Source organism: Parasteatoda tepidariorum, chromosome 8 (assembly GCF_043381705.1).
Source record: "Parasteatoda tepidariorum isolate YZ-2023 chromosome 8, CAS_Ptep_4.0, whole genome shotgun sequence".
In the NCBI taxonomy this organism is placed as follows: Eukaryota; Metazoa; Arthropoda; class Arachnida; order Araneae; family Theridiidae; genus Parasteatoda; species Parasteatoda tepidariorum.
This window is the reverse complement of record NC_092211.1, coordinates 54906689-54922871: the sequence shown is the minus strand read 5'-3', so window position 1 is coordinate 54922871 and position 16183 is coordinate 54906689. Positions and strand designations below refer to the sequence as shown.

General features: G+C 27.7%; 2 protein-coding genes across 3 annotated transcripts; one reads left to right on the top strand and one right to left on the bottom strand.

Annotated features, from left to right (window-relative positions):
- Window positions 1–4475: 4475 nt before the first annotated feature.
- Window positions 4476–11473, bottom strand: LOC107454444 (ras-related protein Rab-28). Of its 2 annotated transcripts, none has more exons than XM_043042371.2 (7): window positions 11435–11473; window positions 11024–11140; window positions 9640–9736; window positions 7872–7960; window positions 6529–6658; window positions 5483–5586; window positions 4476–4666 (listed from the first exon to the last, which is right to left on the bottom strand). In XM_043042371.2, the coding sequence occupies exons 2-7, from the start codon at window positions 11093–11095 to the stop codon at window positions 4481–4483; spliced, it is 678 nt and encodes a 225-aa protein (XP_042898305.1). In that variant the 5' UTR covers window positions 11096–11140; window positions 11435–11473; the 3' UTR covers window positions 4476–4480. The 2 variants fall into 2 exon arrangements, with proteins under 2 accessions (XP_042898305.1, XP_042898310.1); XM_043042376.2 differs by lacking the exon at window positions 11435–11473 and adding an exon at window positions 11243–11374.
- A 103-nt stretch (window positions 11474–11576) lies between these two features.
- On the top strand, window positions 11577–15924 carry LOC107450779 (uncharacterized). Its single transcript, XM_016066677.4, has 3 exons — window positions 11577–12064; window positions 13933–14101; window positions 15623–15924. Exons 1-3 carry the CDS (start codon window positions 11848–11850, stop codon window positions 15900–15902), a joined length of 666 nt encoding a protein of 221 aa, XP_015922163.2. The 5' UTR covers window positions 11577–11847; the 3' UTR covers window positions 15903–15924.
- The last annotated feature ends 259 nt before the right edge of the window (window positions 15925–16183 follow it).

Genomic DNA, 16183 nt, shown 5'->3' with positions numbered 1-16183 from the left:
ACTGCAATGAATTTTTACAATTCATTTTAGGGAAATTTCTCATTACACTCATGTGTTTCATTTCAAAGATATTAAAAATGTAACAATTCATATCTTTACAAAATGACTAGAATTGTGAATATTTCAATGCATAACAAACTATTTCTCATGATCCAGATACAATAGTATAAACTAATCTCACGGTCTTATTGTAAAATGGACGGAATAGTTAAAGCACTTTATGTCTTTTCACAAAATATCATACTAAAAAAATAAATAAGAAAAATTAAGTAAATGCAAAGATTTTGCATATTCTTATATGTACAAAATACTTTTACCAATTACTATATAATTGGATATATTATTCTAAAACTTACAAAATCAAAAATATATTCCAATTCATATTATAAACAAATAAAGCTATTAAACTGAATTTTATTGAAAAAAATAGGTATGAACTAAATCAAGGAATGCTGATAAAGAATTAAAAAATAAATATTATTACATAATGCTTATTGGTAAGTATTTGTTAACATATGAATCAATAAATTACCAATTGTTCATTAAATGAAATCTAAGATGCATGCTTAAAATACTGCATTTTGAATGTAGTACTACTTAAAAACTGGTGACACGTACTTTGTATTATTAACCAGTTTCTATAATGTATCGAAATTGAATATTACTCTATTATATTGTGAAGAATTTCTATCTATTCAACAAAAATCTTGCTAACAATAACTAAGAAAACAGGTTTTTGTCAATGTGATTTTTGTAACATTCTTAAAGCAAATTAACACTAGAATGACAGATGGGGCCAATCGGGCTTTTCTCGTGTTTAATTGCTCTTTAATTTAAAAAATAACTTACTGAAAGCGTTGAGTATTTCTGATCAAATTTAAATGCTTATTTAATCATTCATGTGTTAATGTTATCAAAACGTAAATATAGAACCATATGCCTAGAATGATGAAGGGAGCCAGAGTGGCCATTTATTTATTTTGGTAGGTATCCTTAACCCCAGGTAGGTTTGGGTATAAGGTACTTTTGGTAAGTATAAGGCACCCCAGTTTTATTAAAAAAATACAAAATATTTCAACATATGTATAATTATAGAAAAAAGGAAATTCAATTTTCTAAGAAACTAGTAAATAAGTATAGTTGAAAAGCCAGTGTTCCATTTAGCCGAATATTTTCATTAACCAAATTGAATAAAATACCATACAATGTGGATGATCAAGTCCATAATAGGTTTTTATTAAATTAATTATTATTATTAAAATATAAGATTTTGGATGTCTAATTGATCTACTCACAAACAATCTGCGAAGAGCCACACTGGCCCTTTCAGTCTTTCAAAGAACACTGCAATATTCAGTCTTTCTAGTGTAAAACATTTGCTTTAAATACCATTTGAATTTCTAAGTTAAAAGCAAAGAAGTAAAAAAGACAATGAATAATTTCATTAATTTTTCTGTAAACATAATAAAAATATTCAGTAAAATTATTTTTCTCTGCACACAATGAGTGAAATCCGTAATCATAAACATGCAATATACCAAAAATTATACCATAAATGATAATCGAAATTATTCATGGTATACAATTTAAACTATGGCTTGAGCAGGAGGGAGAACATAAGTTTTTATTTTCATATTAACTATATTACTTCATAAATTACTCCAATTAATTAAGTGAGGAATTAAAAAATAAATAAATTGATTTTTTAAATAACTTGTATAAAATAATTTGAATTGAAAATAATACATATTTTTTCATTCAAAACAGAAGAATGATCTTAATGCATTTTACACAAATAACTGAAAGCCAGTGTTTTATTTAATGTAACCCAACTTCTCTTTTGAAAAAATTGGTTTGATAACAATGAAATTTTATTTCAGAATATTGACACAACATCTCATTTTTAAATTTGTTTCATACATGTAACAAAAATATGAAACAAAACAGTATTATTGTCATGCTGAAATATGCATAACATGTTACCTAGCATTTAAAAATTATCTTATTTAATCCTTTTCTCAGTTAAAAAAAATTATTAATATAATCGATAATCTTTTAATACCACAACCTTAAATTGTGCAGAATAAAATCTATTTTTAGAGATTCCCTCACACACATTAGCAGAGAACTCCAAAACCATTATGGTTGCTAATGTTTTGAATTCATTAAAATTCGTTAGTATTTCTCACACTTTCCTTTCCGCCAACACATTTGAATGCGCAAGGCTGAGAAAAAGAGCCTTGACAATAGATAAAAATCAATTAATAGCCAATACATGGAATTATTCAACTTTCCTTGGTGAAAACTATGCTAACGTACACATGGCACTCGCATTTTTGATTTCTTGGTGAATGGAGGTGTCTGGTGGGGCTTATTCCTGCAGCCACACCCTCCGCACCATTTTCCAAATTTATTATTTGATAATGTATGTTTATATCAAAACTTAAACTTAATCTTTACTTTGGAGCTCCATATAATTTCAAAAATAAAACTTTTTTATTATTTATCAGATTTGATACTTCACTATATTTGTTTACCTTTACACTTTGGACAATAGAATTATTAGACAAATGGATATTGATAATTTCCTACTATGATTCATCAAGATTTTTACACTAGTGTAGTCATATTTACTAAGATTTTTACTCATTATCTCCAGGATAAATATGATAAATATTCTACTAATACTGCCTTCCACCTATTAATGGCAAATCATTCAACTTCTTCTGTCAACATCTTCAATCATCAAAAATTAAACTTTTCTTATAAACAATTATTATAAATTAGTCTCCCTTTATTTTTTTAAAAACTTGAAGTACAGTAAAGTATTGATTTTTAATTTTCTTTTTTTTTTTAAAAAAAAAACTGCTATTACAATTGCAATTCTTAAATTAGATTACAAAACTTTTTATGACATTTGGATTTAATGAAAAACAATTCTACTAATGAAAATTAACTTCTTTAGAAAACTAACTGTTTAAAAAGAGTTTAAAAAAATATCTCCAAGGCATGCTTAATTGGAAAAGCAAGACTAACACCAGCAAACACAAACTACTGGTAAAAAAAAAGTCACCTTGGATCATAGATGTACATCCTTTTCAATAGTGATTATGAACTCAAAAGTGTCACTAGTGGTTTTATTGCAGCTGAAGCCAGTGAGCACCACTCTTACACTATGATATATTCTTAAACAGTTTTAACTTACCAAGGGTATAAAGGAATGAGCTCAAACTTAATATAACTCAGAAGATGTTTCTTTTTTTTAAATAATTTGATTCTGATAAAATTGCAAAAGAATATTTTTTTAATGATTTATACTTTTATTTTGTTTTAAAAAGCAATTTCATATATATTTAAACTCTGCCAGCAGATTCCTTGCATAAAGACAACAAGTGCTATAGATTACCATAGCATTTTCAGATTATTTTTAATCTCATATTGACACAAAGTGTGTCGGCATGGACGAGTAACCAAAGGCACTGATGGAAGTCCAAAGTTCGACCTTCAACGTTCCGTCCGGTTTCAACCAAGACTTCCGAAGCACGTAAATATGTAATTCAAGATTTTGGTTATTATTTATGGAATGTTCTAAAAGTTTTTCTTCATCATTTCTGTTTCCTTAATATTCCTGTACATAAACTCATGTATTTCTAGTATCAACGTCAGATTCCTTGTTCCTTACATTCATGAAGTGTTGTAATAAATCTGTTTGATTTGTTCAACTAAATCTAATCCTTTCTATGTGACAACATTACTTTATTTTTTCAATTATAGTTTTTGACTAACAAAGTTAAAGATTCTGTCTAACAAAATTGAAGATTCTGCTGCAGATTGAATAAATTCTGCATAGATTTGGTCACTAGAAATTACTGGTTCTGTCGTTGCCAGCTCGAATGAACTACTCTTGCACTCCACTCTCCCAGAAGAAAATATTCTTAAACAACTACTTTAACAATTTACAAAGCGATCAACAACAAAAATGAAATCTAACTTGATATGATTCAGATGATATTTATTATGTAATTTAATCCTTATAAAATTCCAAAAGAATATTATTCTTAATATTTTATATTTTAATTATTTAAAAAAAGATAAAATATAATAAAGATCTCATAAATTGACATTCTTGATTTAAATTTATTATTCAACTTCAATATTGTTTTTAATATAATGTTTGATATAATCCCTATCCACGAGTGTTGATAATTATGGGTGTATTCATTTTAAATTATTTTTTGTTTATCTGACACTAATGTTGCAACATTTAATACATAATGGCAACAAAAAAGAAAAAAAATACAAGAGCTCGGAAGTATATATAACCAAAGACTTTACACAAAAGCCTCACACATTGTACAAATATTAAAATAGACTTACGCTTTTAGTAAGAAAATAATTGCATACAATTTTTAAATCACTGAAATAGCAACAATTTCCAATAAAAAGTAAATATCACTTAAAAAAAAACAAGTATGTATCTTTACTGAACTGTGCATACTGTGCTGTTGTTTTTATTAGCTTTACATGGACTAGCTTTTACTTCCGGAACCATAGATGCAGTTTGAACAATTTCAGCTTTCACTACAGGCTGAACAGTTTCTTGCTCAGAACGAGTCAAACGAATCCCTAACAGTTCACCAGCAATTTTTTGAAAGCATAATGCAATCTAAAAAAAATAATAATAATTACTAAGCATTGGAAACAAATGGATGGTGTTTTCTTCACTAGGGAGTGCTGCAAGCTCTTGATTCCCTATACTTCCAGTTCACTGTTTTCAGTATATTTTGAAGCCATTTGACTCGCAACATGATCATTGTGTTTTGAGACACTCTTGAGTAGTGTTTCTTGTATGCATGTATTTGTTTTATTATTGTACCAGATTTATTATTTGTGTTTAAAAGAATTGTCATTTGAAGACCTGTCTTTTTAAGACGTAAGAATTGTCATTTGAAAAAGAATTGTTATAAAACACTTCTTACCTTGTTAACAATATACTAACTTCGAAATATAAACCTAAAAGATAATTTGTAAAATTAACTTAATCTCTCTGCTCGAACAATATGCTAACACTAACCTATGATGGTGTGCAGCTTGCAACAAGAACATACAGTAACAAATAAGCAAAAAAAGAAACCAAATCGGAAATGCTAAAAAAGCGTGTTCTTTCTAAATCTAGCAACCATGTTATCTTTTTTAACAATACATCTCTAATTAACTAAAGCAAATTTTCCCTTCAAACTAACCAGAATTACTTAATATCTTATGAAATACAGCAGATTTGAGCTGAGAAATTATAAAATTTATTTCTCTTATTAAAAACAAAATTATCTGTTTCAAAATATCGCCTCGCAGAATAAGCAGCTGTATACTTTCGAACTGGAATTAGTGCAGGTCAATAGCACTAGATTGCTGTTGTTTGCATTTATATTGAAAACACCATCCATAGAACAGAAGTATATATTGTTACCTAATATTTACTTACAGATTCACCAGTTTTAGCTGAGACAGAGTGGGAAGACATTGCATTATCTAAAGCAAATTTTAAATGCCGATCTAATTTGACTGTTCTACTGTGTTCTAGATCACCTAGAGGAAAACAATTTTTCAATTAGTAATGCATAGAATCGTTGGAAAAAAAAGCAGCTAATACACTCTATGCATACTCTGTTCTAGTTGAGAAAGTTGAAACAAAATTGATTTTCAAATTTGTTTATATCTCTTTCTATTCATGTTTGCTGATTTTAAAAAACAAAATATTTTTTCCAAAAAAAAATTATAACAAACAATTTTAATGCATCAATATTGTATTTTGTTGATAATGCTCCGTAAATAAAACATTTGAATTAACATTGCATGACATTTTGCACATTTGAAAATAATACCACAGGACAAGAGGTTTTGCACATTTTAGATTATTTATTTTATCACATTTCCATTGCATTTTTAGTAATATCTAAATATATAGAATTGAAGGGTAACAAAAAAAAACTAATAAAATTTCAGTATAATTGATAAAAAATTATATTTTATTAAGTTCTGCATTTTTTCTTGTTTTTATTTATTATACATCAGATTGCAAAAAGAATGTGAATAATTAGATCATTCACAGATGTGTAAATTTATAAGAACTTGCTTTTGTTTATGTTAAAAAATAAGTTTGAAAATGTAATCCAAAGGGAGCTTTTTAATCATTGTTCGTCATTAACATTTTAAAACCAGGGCAGACGTTAATGCATGGTGAGTTTCATGTTTTGATTTTAAAGAGTTTATAGGATACTTAGTGTTCAGTTTTTTTTCTTTCTTATATTACTGCCTGATTAATTTTTAGGTCTACCGTAATAACACAAAAGAACATTTAAACAAAAATAAATTAATAAATAATTCTAAAATAATATCTTGTGAGAGAAAAATTTGGAGTATTCTTACACTAATTGGAGTATTCTTACACTACAAATAAAAAACACCCTGATGTTAATAGTTTTTCAAATAAAACGCACATATTCAAAAATATATAAAGAGTATGCTTACCTTTATTGCTAAGTAACGCTAAATGTGGCATTATAAGCTCTTCTTTGAAAACTTGATGCACTGCTTGCATCCAATCTTCAAGATCCGAAAAACTGTTGCAATTTGTGATATCATACACAAAAAGTACTGCCTAAAGAAACAAGCATTATAAACCACAGTATTATTATAACTAAAATACAATAAAAGCTTAAAAAATTTTTTCATTTTCATTTAAATTTAGCTCACAAGTAAAGCAGATTTCAATGTAAAAAAATTTCTAAGTATTCCACAACCAAAAACTTATGTAGGTATTAAAGCAAAATTAAGAAGTGAAAAAATAACCCCTAATATTCTACCGTCCAAGCATTGAACCCCAGAGAAAAATTTTACTGAAATTTTACTGCTTTCTCATTGAATAACAAAAGGAAAACCCGTTTTTTATGCAGGTAAGCCTGCAGCTTAACGTTTGGATTAAACTGCAGACGATTAAATTTAGAGTTAAAACTTTTGACCAAAAAAAAAAAAATGCTTTATGCAGCATTCTGAAATCTGAGATTTGTAATGGCAGGTTAATAATGAAGTTAAACTATAAAAACAGTTGAAAACATAAAATATGGTTTGAAATTTGAATTAGGTACTCCAAAAATATCTAGATAAATAATGAACAAACCTACAGCAATAAATATAAGATAATACCAAGCAGCAACAAAAATTATAAAGGAAATTACCAATTGAAAGAATTTAAAACTAAAAATTCGAGATAGTAATAAAAAGGTTTCTCTAATAAAAACATTTCTAAAACATTCATTAACTAATTATTTAAAAATATATATAATGAATGATTAAAAAATTAAAATGCACCCTGATCTTTTGAATTTTATCAACTAATTTTATAATTGCGTGCAAAAAGTTTTTCCATTCACTTAAAAAGTTCTCGAGATTTGGCAAAATATGCAAAAAATAAAATTAACATTACTAAGGAATCCAAACTTTGGATAGCTCTTCTAACCAAACTACAGGGACCATATTTCACAGATTACGAAATCCGAATCCATGAAAAAAAAGTATGTTTATTCAAATAAGTACCTTTTTTGTATGATTTCATAACTTAAATTATCGTCTGCACTAATTAATTAGCATATTTGAAGTCACCCCATCAACCATTAAGATTGAGTTCTAGAACGTGAAGATCCAAACATTAGATCAAAAGTTATGTATGCACTGTATGTTAATGTTAAAACAAAAATATGAAAACTTTCAAAAGAAATTATCTGAAATGTAAGACAAAGTTATTAATAAAATATTTTCTAAATCATTCCACAATCCGAAAACTGTAACTTCATTAAATTAAAATGAAAACTCACATGGGCACCATACAAATATTTATCCAACATTTCTCCTTTCAAAGACATTCCTCCAATGTCCCAAAGCTGAATAGTAATATTCAAACCACCTAATTATTATAAAATATATTATTAAATGCTATTTCAGAAATAAAACAAGTGTATTATGTACATGAATGCATATTATATACTTTTAATATAAGTATATTAAATACTTTTAGAGCTAATTTGGAAGCTAAAAAAATAATTACACTAGTTAAGTCAGACAAAGAAATAAATCAAAATTCTGAAAAAGGCTTTTTCTTTTGTACATTAAGTTCTTAAAATTTTTTTCTAAAAATAAAATGGGTTTTATAGCTTTTTTTCAGATGAAGCCATTATTTTTGAAAGATGCATGACAGGACAAACAGCACCTGTGAATTTTAAGTTGGGATGAAATATAAAGTTTTCTCGATTACATCTGAGAATAGCTATAGAAATATATCTGTAAATCGAGTTTCAAAATATGGCATATTTTTTTTAAAAAAAGAAAATTACTAAATTACCATCTACCCAAATAGCTAAAATAAATTTATAGAAATAATAGAATAAATCTATAAATATATATTTGTAGTATTTCTGTAAAGAATGTAAAACAAAATTTTCTGGATCCAGAATGTAAGTTGTGTCAAAAATTTTAAAATTGAGTATTTAAATACTTTTGAAATTAAAGATCTTTATCTTTGGGTACATGGTTTTAATATATCAAATTACCATTTAAGCCAAAAGAAAAAAAAGTAAGAAAGAGAAGTCCATTTTCAGAATTGAAAAGTGGCCAAACCTCACTTACTAATAACAATCAAACATCTTTTGATATACTGTCGAGAAAAAAAAAAACACTTTCATGACAAAGTGATATTAGTGAGTCTTGTTTTTAACTGAAGAAAAATCTAACACATTTACTAGTTAAATATACTGAGTTGTGACAGGTGAGATTTTAGCTAAACAAAAACATCTTTTACATTCATCTTTCCTAAAATATAAAAAACTTTTGGGTAATACTTTTCAATATATTGAATACATATAAATTAAAATTAAATTATTTGCTATGAGACTAATAGCTGCAGCAAAATATATTTTTTACAAACCCATAGAACTGGAAACATCAAAAACTGAAAAGTATTTTTTTTTAAAACTTAATAATTTTTAATTAGATTTCAAATTGCAAAAATGTTACATGGTAAAATAAAAAAAAATTAAGTTTAAAATTTTTCACAATTTTTTTTCGCCGGTATCTTTTTAAGAAAATTCATATGCTTTTAAAAGTGCAAACTAAGTATGTTTTCATTTGACTTATTTGAAAAAATACAATATTTCCATTTTCACAGCAATTAACTAATAGAAAACCAGTGGAAGTTATCTAAAAAAAAATTACCAAACAACATAACATTGCTAAAAACTTCTAATGCATTTAATAAGAATTGACAAAAAATAAAAAGAGAAGAAAATGTCATTAGAAATATCCTAAAATGTATTTTTGAAATGCAAAGAAAAATAAATAGCCATTTTAAAGACAACATTTTTAGATTTCTCTTGCTTTTCTGAGCTTTTTCTTTACGGGTTAGTCATGCATTATACAATTTTCTCAAGTTAGTTAATTTTGATGTTCTTGTATTAAAATAAAAATAGATCAAGTATTTAAAAATATGCATCAAAATAACATCATTACAAACGTGACAACAATATATAAGAAGTAAATAAAATCAAAATGGAATTTTAGAGGATAATAAATAAAATGCTGTCTTCTCACCAGGCAGGCTAACATGCTTCATAAAAAAGTCAACTCCAATAGTTGGTTTGTAATTTTTTTCAAATTTTTCTTGCGTAAACTGCAATGCTATGCATGTCTATAAGAAATCCACATAAAGAAAAATTTATTTCAAATAAATGAATGAAAATAAATATAAATGCTGTTTAAAAAATATAACAAAACTCTAAAGTAAAAATAAAACTATAAATATAAATGGAGCATAAAAATGCAACTAATTTGTTATCTATTAATTATTACATTCTCCATTAATTATGAAAATTAAACCACGTACATTTTCCCTCCAAAAATTATACCTTTAGAACAAGCTTGGCCAAGACACCATGTTAATGTTTGTGACCTGCTGAGCAATTTTTAATTTAAATTTTAAGTTTGTTCTTTTTTGCTAAGGAAATAGAAAAAAATAAAATATCAATACAAAATTCAATTTAAAATTAATAAAAAATTAATTGTTTTTTGACTACCAACTTAGAAATAATAGTGTTCAACATTTTTCACAAATTACAAATCAATGAATTTCTCCAAATATCTTTATGAAATAAAGAAACTTATACCAGCATTTGATAATTGTTTCACAGAATTAGCAAATTATGATAAAACAATTAAAATATTTTCTTGCCTATTTCATGTTGACTTAAATAGAGTTCCTGAAAATGGTATTGAGTAACACTCCATCAATGAAATTAAACAAATTATTAATTTATTCTTTAATTCTTAATTCAAATTCTTGAAATTAAACAAATCTTTCTATGTGTAAAAATTTTGCAATGTTTAAATTTAATCCTAGTTATCTTAATTGAAGATATTTTGTGCAACAACTTTCAAGTGGTTTAGAAATACTTTTAGTGGTTTAGTTTTTGTGTATGTTAGTATGCTATTTATTAAAAAAATTTTTGAAGATAAAATTTTCTGAGTTCATTGTGTGTTTCATTAACTATTAATGCCTGCTTAGAAAACCAATCAAGATGTGCAACCTTGAACATAAATCTAGATTTACAAAAAATGAATAAATAACTCTTTAAGACTGTAAACTTCAATTATTCATATTTTTTCAATAAATATTATTTAAAATATAACAGCATAGTTAAATTTGAAAAGAAAAATAGATTCCATATCAAATATAATCCAAGCTGAAGAAAAATACAAAAAATGAAAAAAAGTAACTAAAAGACTACTTAAAAAAGAAATGTTAGATATTTTACCAGCACTTCTGTATCATTAGAGCTCTGATGAAGAAGTGAAACTAGTTAGGTTAACTTAAGTTAAAATAAAGGTTAGCATACGAGGTTTTTTTCATATCATATATAATTACCATAATTATAGAAATTGCTTAGGAAGAATTTTTTTTTTATTGAAATTTACTAACTTTTCCAACAGCTTCATTTCCTATCAGCAGAAACTTAAATTGTCTTTCGCCAGAATATTGGCCATCAGCCATCGTCAAAAGTGAAGATATATCGTTGACAATTAAAGCAATTTGGACCTTAAATAAATCATTAATATTAAAAGAGTAACCATAAAAAATAAAGTTTTTCACAATGATAAAAAAATTCTACAGTTCAAAGCAATTCAAAATTATAATTACTTGAGAAATCAAGATCACATTAAAACAACAAGAATGTAAAAATTTTGGAGATTAAAAAGCAAATAAAAAGTTTTGCTCTTTTAAGAATTCCAAAACAATAATCATTACATTATTAAACAGCTAAATACTATCGTCTTATTAATTTAATATTAATTCAAACATAAGTTCGGCAATAACGAAACTAAAATTTACCTGTATTTACAATAAACAGTTCAACAAACAGTATTACAATACAAAGTTCTGCCTGACAGTTTCTGTTATATTGGAAAATATTTTTTAATATTAGTAAGCTGCAAGCCAGTTAAACTTTTGCACATAGTTTCAAATCATGATTATAGGCCTCTATAAGTTTGTAATGTTAAACATTTTAAACTGTTTCATCTTAGTATATTCTTCTGTTACTTTCTATATAAATAATTTAAATACAAAACTGAAGAAACGGAAGACTTGATACCCCTGTTTGATACTGAAACCACCGAAAACTGAACCGCATGTGAACTGTAAATATTTTTTGTTTATGATCTTTCTGGTATTTGCATTTGTCAAGGTATACTGTAGTACTGTCAATATTTCGAGTTGATAAAATTTGTTTCCAAAAATTCAATATGGAAGAAGAAATAAGTCAGGAAGTGGAAGAAATGACCAACGAGAGTGTGGAAATAGAGAAATTTGGAAATAAAGAAAAAAAAATTGATACCACGAAGAAACTTAAAAAGCCTGGAATAATTTATTTAAACTTTATACCCAGATACATGACTGTAAAAAAAGTTCGTGAAATCTTTTCTGATTTTGGAGAAGTACGTAGATTATTTTTGAAACCTGGTAAGTAAATCTTACACTGCACATTGTATGACTTGTTTCTTCTGTATTACTCAATGGGTTTGTCTGAAATTATCCCTTCTCTTCTAGAATTAACTTGTGATAGATTTGTCAGTTAGGTGGATATTTCGCTATCGTGATCTGCCACGCCAACTACAATTGCTAAGGCGTTAATAGATTTTAAATTTTTAAGTGTAGGGCTGATTGTGCTCCGGATTTCCGGAATTTTCGCTAACAGTGATCCGGAAGTTTCCGGATATCGAAGGTCCTCAGGTTTCAAAAAACCATTGATCACAGAAGTTTCCGGAAATCAGATTTTCAAAGATGGAGCTTAAAAGCACATCTTATTTTATTTGTTTGTAAGGGAGAGCCAGAGAGATACTTTATAAGCTTATATTTATGATTAATATTCATTTTTATCAGTAAATAGTTGTTATAATCATAAACTCAAGAAAGAAAGACTTATTTGTAAATTTTAATTACTTCTCCAGGTCATCGTAGGTATGTGTAAAATTTTAAGTAAACTAAGAAATATTAATCACCCCTGCAAGTGTAAAATCTATTTAGGGGGAGATTTTTGTATCCTAATGTGTGGCAGAGTTATCGCCAAATATTGGCAACTTCCGGGCAGTGGTCTTTGAGAAACTAAGAAAAATTTTTTTTAAAAAGTCATCACATAAAGGGACCAACTCGAAAGGTATAACTTGTAGCCACTCCTGGGCAAACGTTGACATGTTTTTTTTTAAAAAAAATTGCAAGTTTAAAATCTATTCAGGGATATTTCCTTATCGTGATCTGTTGCTCCAACTACAATCGTCAAGGTGCCAAATAAATTTTAAACTTGCAACTTTTTTATAAAACAAATGTAGAAGTTTTCCCGTGGTTGGTCACGAGTTATACCTTTCCAGTTGGTCCCTTTATATGATGTTTATTAGTTTCTCGCAGCCCGCTGCCCAGAAGTTGCCAAGACTTGGCAATTATTCTACCACAGATCACGATACGGAAATCTATCACACCTATTCGGCACCTCGGTTATTGAAGTTGGTGCGACAGATCATGATGCTGAAATATCCCCATGTGTTATTAGGAAGTAATACCATCCTATATAGTTCTTTATGGAGCATTTCCATATCGTGGTCTAAGCCAAAATAATCGCCAGAATTTAGGGCAGTGGCTTGCAATAAACGAGAAAAAACATCGCAGAATGGTACCAACTGGAAGGGTTCATCTCATAGCCATCTCCAGGCACATCTCTATTTGTTTTTTTATTGCAAATTTATAATTCCCCACGGCGATTGTTGTCGGCAAGGAAGACCACGATACAGAAATATCCCCAGTCTTATAATTAGCATTCAAATAGAGTGATTTTTTACAGACATGATATTCCTCTTTACTTCAAACATTTGTTCTTCTCTGATGAACGTCTTTAATTTTTTATTTTTCGGTTAACTCAAGAGAGAATAACAGTTGGTTGGACCCATTTGGATACATTGTTCTTCTCAGGAAGACTTCTATATCAGTACGTTATGAGTACAAAATTTTGTTGACTTCTGGGCAATGGCATGTGAGAAGCTAAAAAATACCATGCTGTAGGGGATAAACTGGTAGTCATCCTCAGACAATCCTCTGCATATTTTTTTTTAATTTTTAAAAATTTTAAGATCCTTTGGCGCCTTGCTGATTCTAGTCGGTGCGAACATGTACTGATACGAAAATATTGCTATCGGTGATGCATGGAAGGGCTCAAAGAAGCCTTCGAAATGCTAAACTTTTTTATCACACTTTCTATAAGTGAATGAATTAGATGATTTTAAAAATGTATTTACTTTAAGCACTTTAATGTTTATAAATTTTCTCTTTTCATACTGCAGAAAAAACTAAACCCGGAAAACCGAGTAAATTTTTTGCTGAAGGTTGGGTAGAATTTACCAAAAAGAAAGTTGCTAAACAAGTAGCCCAATGCCTTAATGGTTCTCAAGTTGGAGGGAAAAGGCATACACCTTATTATGATGCTTTATGGAGCATAAAATATCTGCCTAAGTATGTATATTTTTATTTTATTATTTATTTTTGCTTTTTCATTTATAGTTGAAGCCTTCGACAACTAGGGAATCTGATTATGTAAATGCATTATGTTTAATTATAAACGCATTATGTTTAATGTACTGGTTTGGTTACATGTCTATACAGATGGCTTGTTTTCTGACTTTTCTCAGGGCGTTGAAATCTTCAGCGAATAGATTTGCTTTCACATTCCAGTCTGAGATTCCGTGATTCATTTTGATCGAGAATTACAGTCAGTTCTTGTAATAATTGAGCAACTTTACAATCAATGAGACGCCTTTTAAAAGAGCAATTACCCTTTATGACTCTTTTTCTGCAATAAAATTCCTTCAAACTCTTTGAAACGTTAAGAGGGAGGGGTTAACTATCGACCTTGTGATCTGCATCATCATTAGCCCTGTCTTATAATGATCCAGTGTTCAATTAATATTTTTTCAATAAAAAATGACAACATTGTCATAAAATCACCTATTAGTACTATTAAATAAGAGGAATGGTTTTTCATGCAGAATATAATCTTGCAAAAGTAATGACTTCAATTTCTTACACAGCATTAATGAAAGTAAACATTATTTTTTTTTTTTAATTTTTCTACAGTTTCTTTGTAAGTATTAGAGCTTTATTTTAAGCTCTACTATTTGTTTTAATACCAACTCCTTGATGTAAAAAAATCATTCCTTGCTTGTACCTCTTACAACTTGTGGTTTAAGTGCCAGCCTATTTAAGTAAGCTTTTAATAATGGAACAATCTGTTTTATAAATGTAATTAACTTTTAATAAATTTTCATTGGGATGACTGGTCTAGATAGGCCTTGGCCTTCCTCGGAATGCTATCCCATCTCACCTGTGCTTGGCTAAGGTTTCCCAGTCAGTTAAATAGTTTTCTGTTTTTTTTTTTCTAGGCAGTCAATCTATTAAGTTTTGATCTCCCTCATTTTCAGTGTCAGATAGTTTAGCCAAAAAGAATTTTTTTAGTGGCCCATTTATCAGCCTAGCTTATCAAGTGTACTTCTTTTTTTTTTTGCTAAAAATGTAATAGTAAATTAAAGCTTCATAATTTCCCACTCCTTTAACGAAAAATTCAGCATAATTATTGTAATTTAAATATTGATATTAATTTAGAATGAATAAGAAATACAAGAGCTATTATATATTTATTAAATCTAAAGAATTTAAAAATTTGGTTCAGACATTTCATTGATTTTTAATTCAAAAGTTAACTGAAAGCCCTATAAGAAGTTAACTGAAAGTCCTATGGGAATTTTGTTGGCAAGAAAATGAAAATGTTGTTAAGACAAGTATATTACCCAATATTTTATTTCTTACATAACAATACCTTTTTCATAAACGACTAGTGTAACCTTTTTTCTTCATATTATTAGACATGTTCTGTATTTTAAATCAATGTTAAAATGTGCTAAAGTTTCTGTAAGTAAAGTAAGTTAGTAGAAATAAAGTAAGTTCATTGTTTTTTATTCTATCGAAACTGTGTTCTAGATTTCAATGGAGCCACTTAAGCGAAAAGAAAGCATATGAAAAATCTAGAAAAGTACAAAAAATGAAAGCAGAAATTGCTCAAGTTAAAAGAGAAGTAAATTTCTATTCTCGGGGTATTGAAAAAAAGAAACGCAAGAAGAATTCCTCAGAGACTGATGAGGGCAAGGAGAAAGAATTCTCAAATAGAACTGTTTTAACTGACACAGAAGTTCCTGAAACTGACCAATCTTCTGATGAGAGAAATTTACTTCTATTAAAAAGTGTATTGGGTACTATTTAATGATTAAATATTTGTACTTTTATTTTTACATGAAGTTAATGAAATTTATTAAATTGTTTGTTTCTATACTGAAGATCTTTATCATCTAGATCAGAGTTACTTATGATTTTACTTAAGCTGTAGATCACGGAACTTACAAAAAGGGTGGACAAAAGTGTTAGCAATTATGATATTTCTTTTATTTATTATAATTTTACGATTATCAAATATTTTTACACATTGTATCTGCAAATAGGTTAAAATAAGACAATACAGACGGAAAAAAATGTTTCGACGTTTGT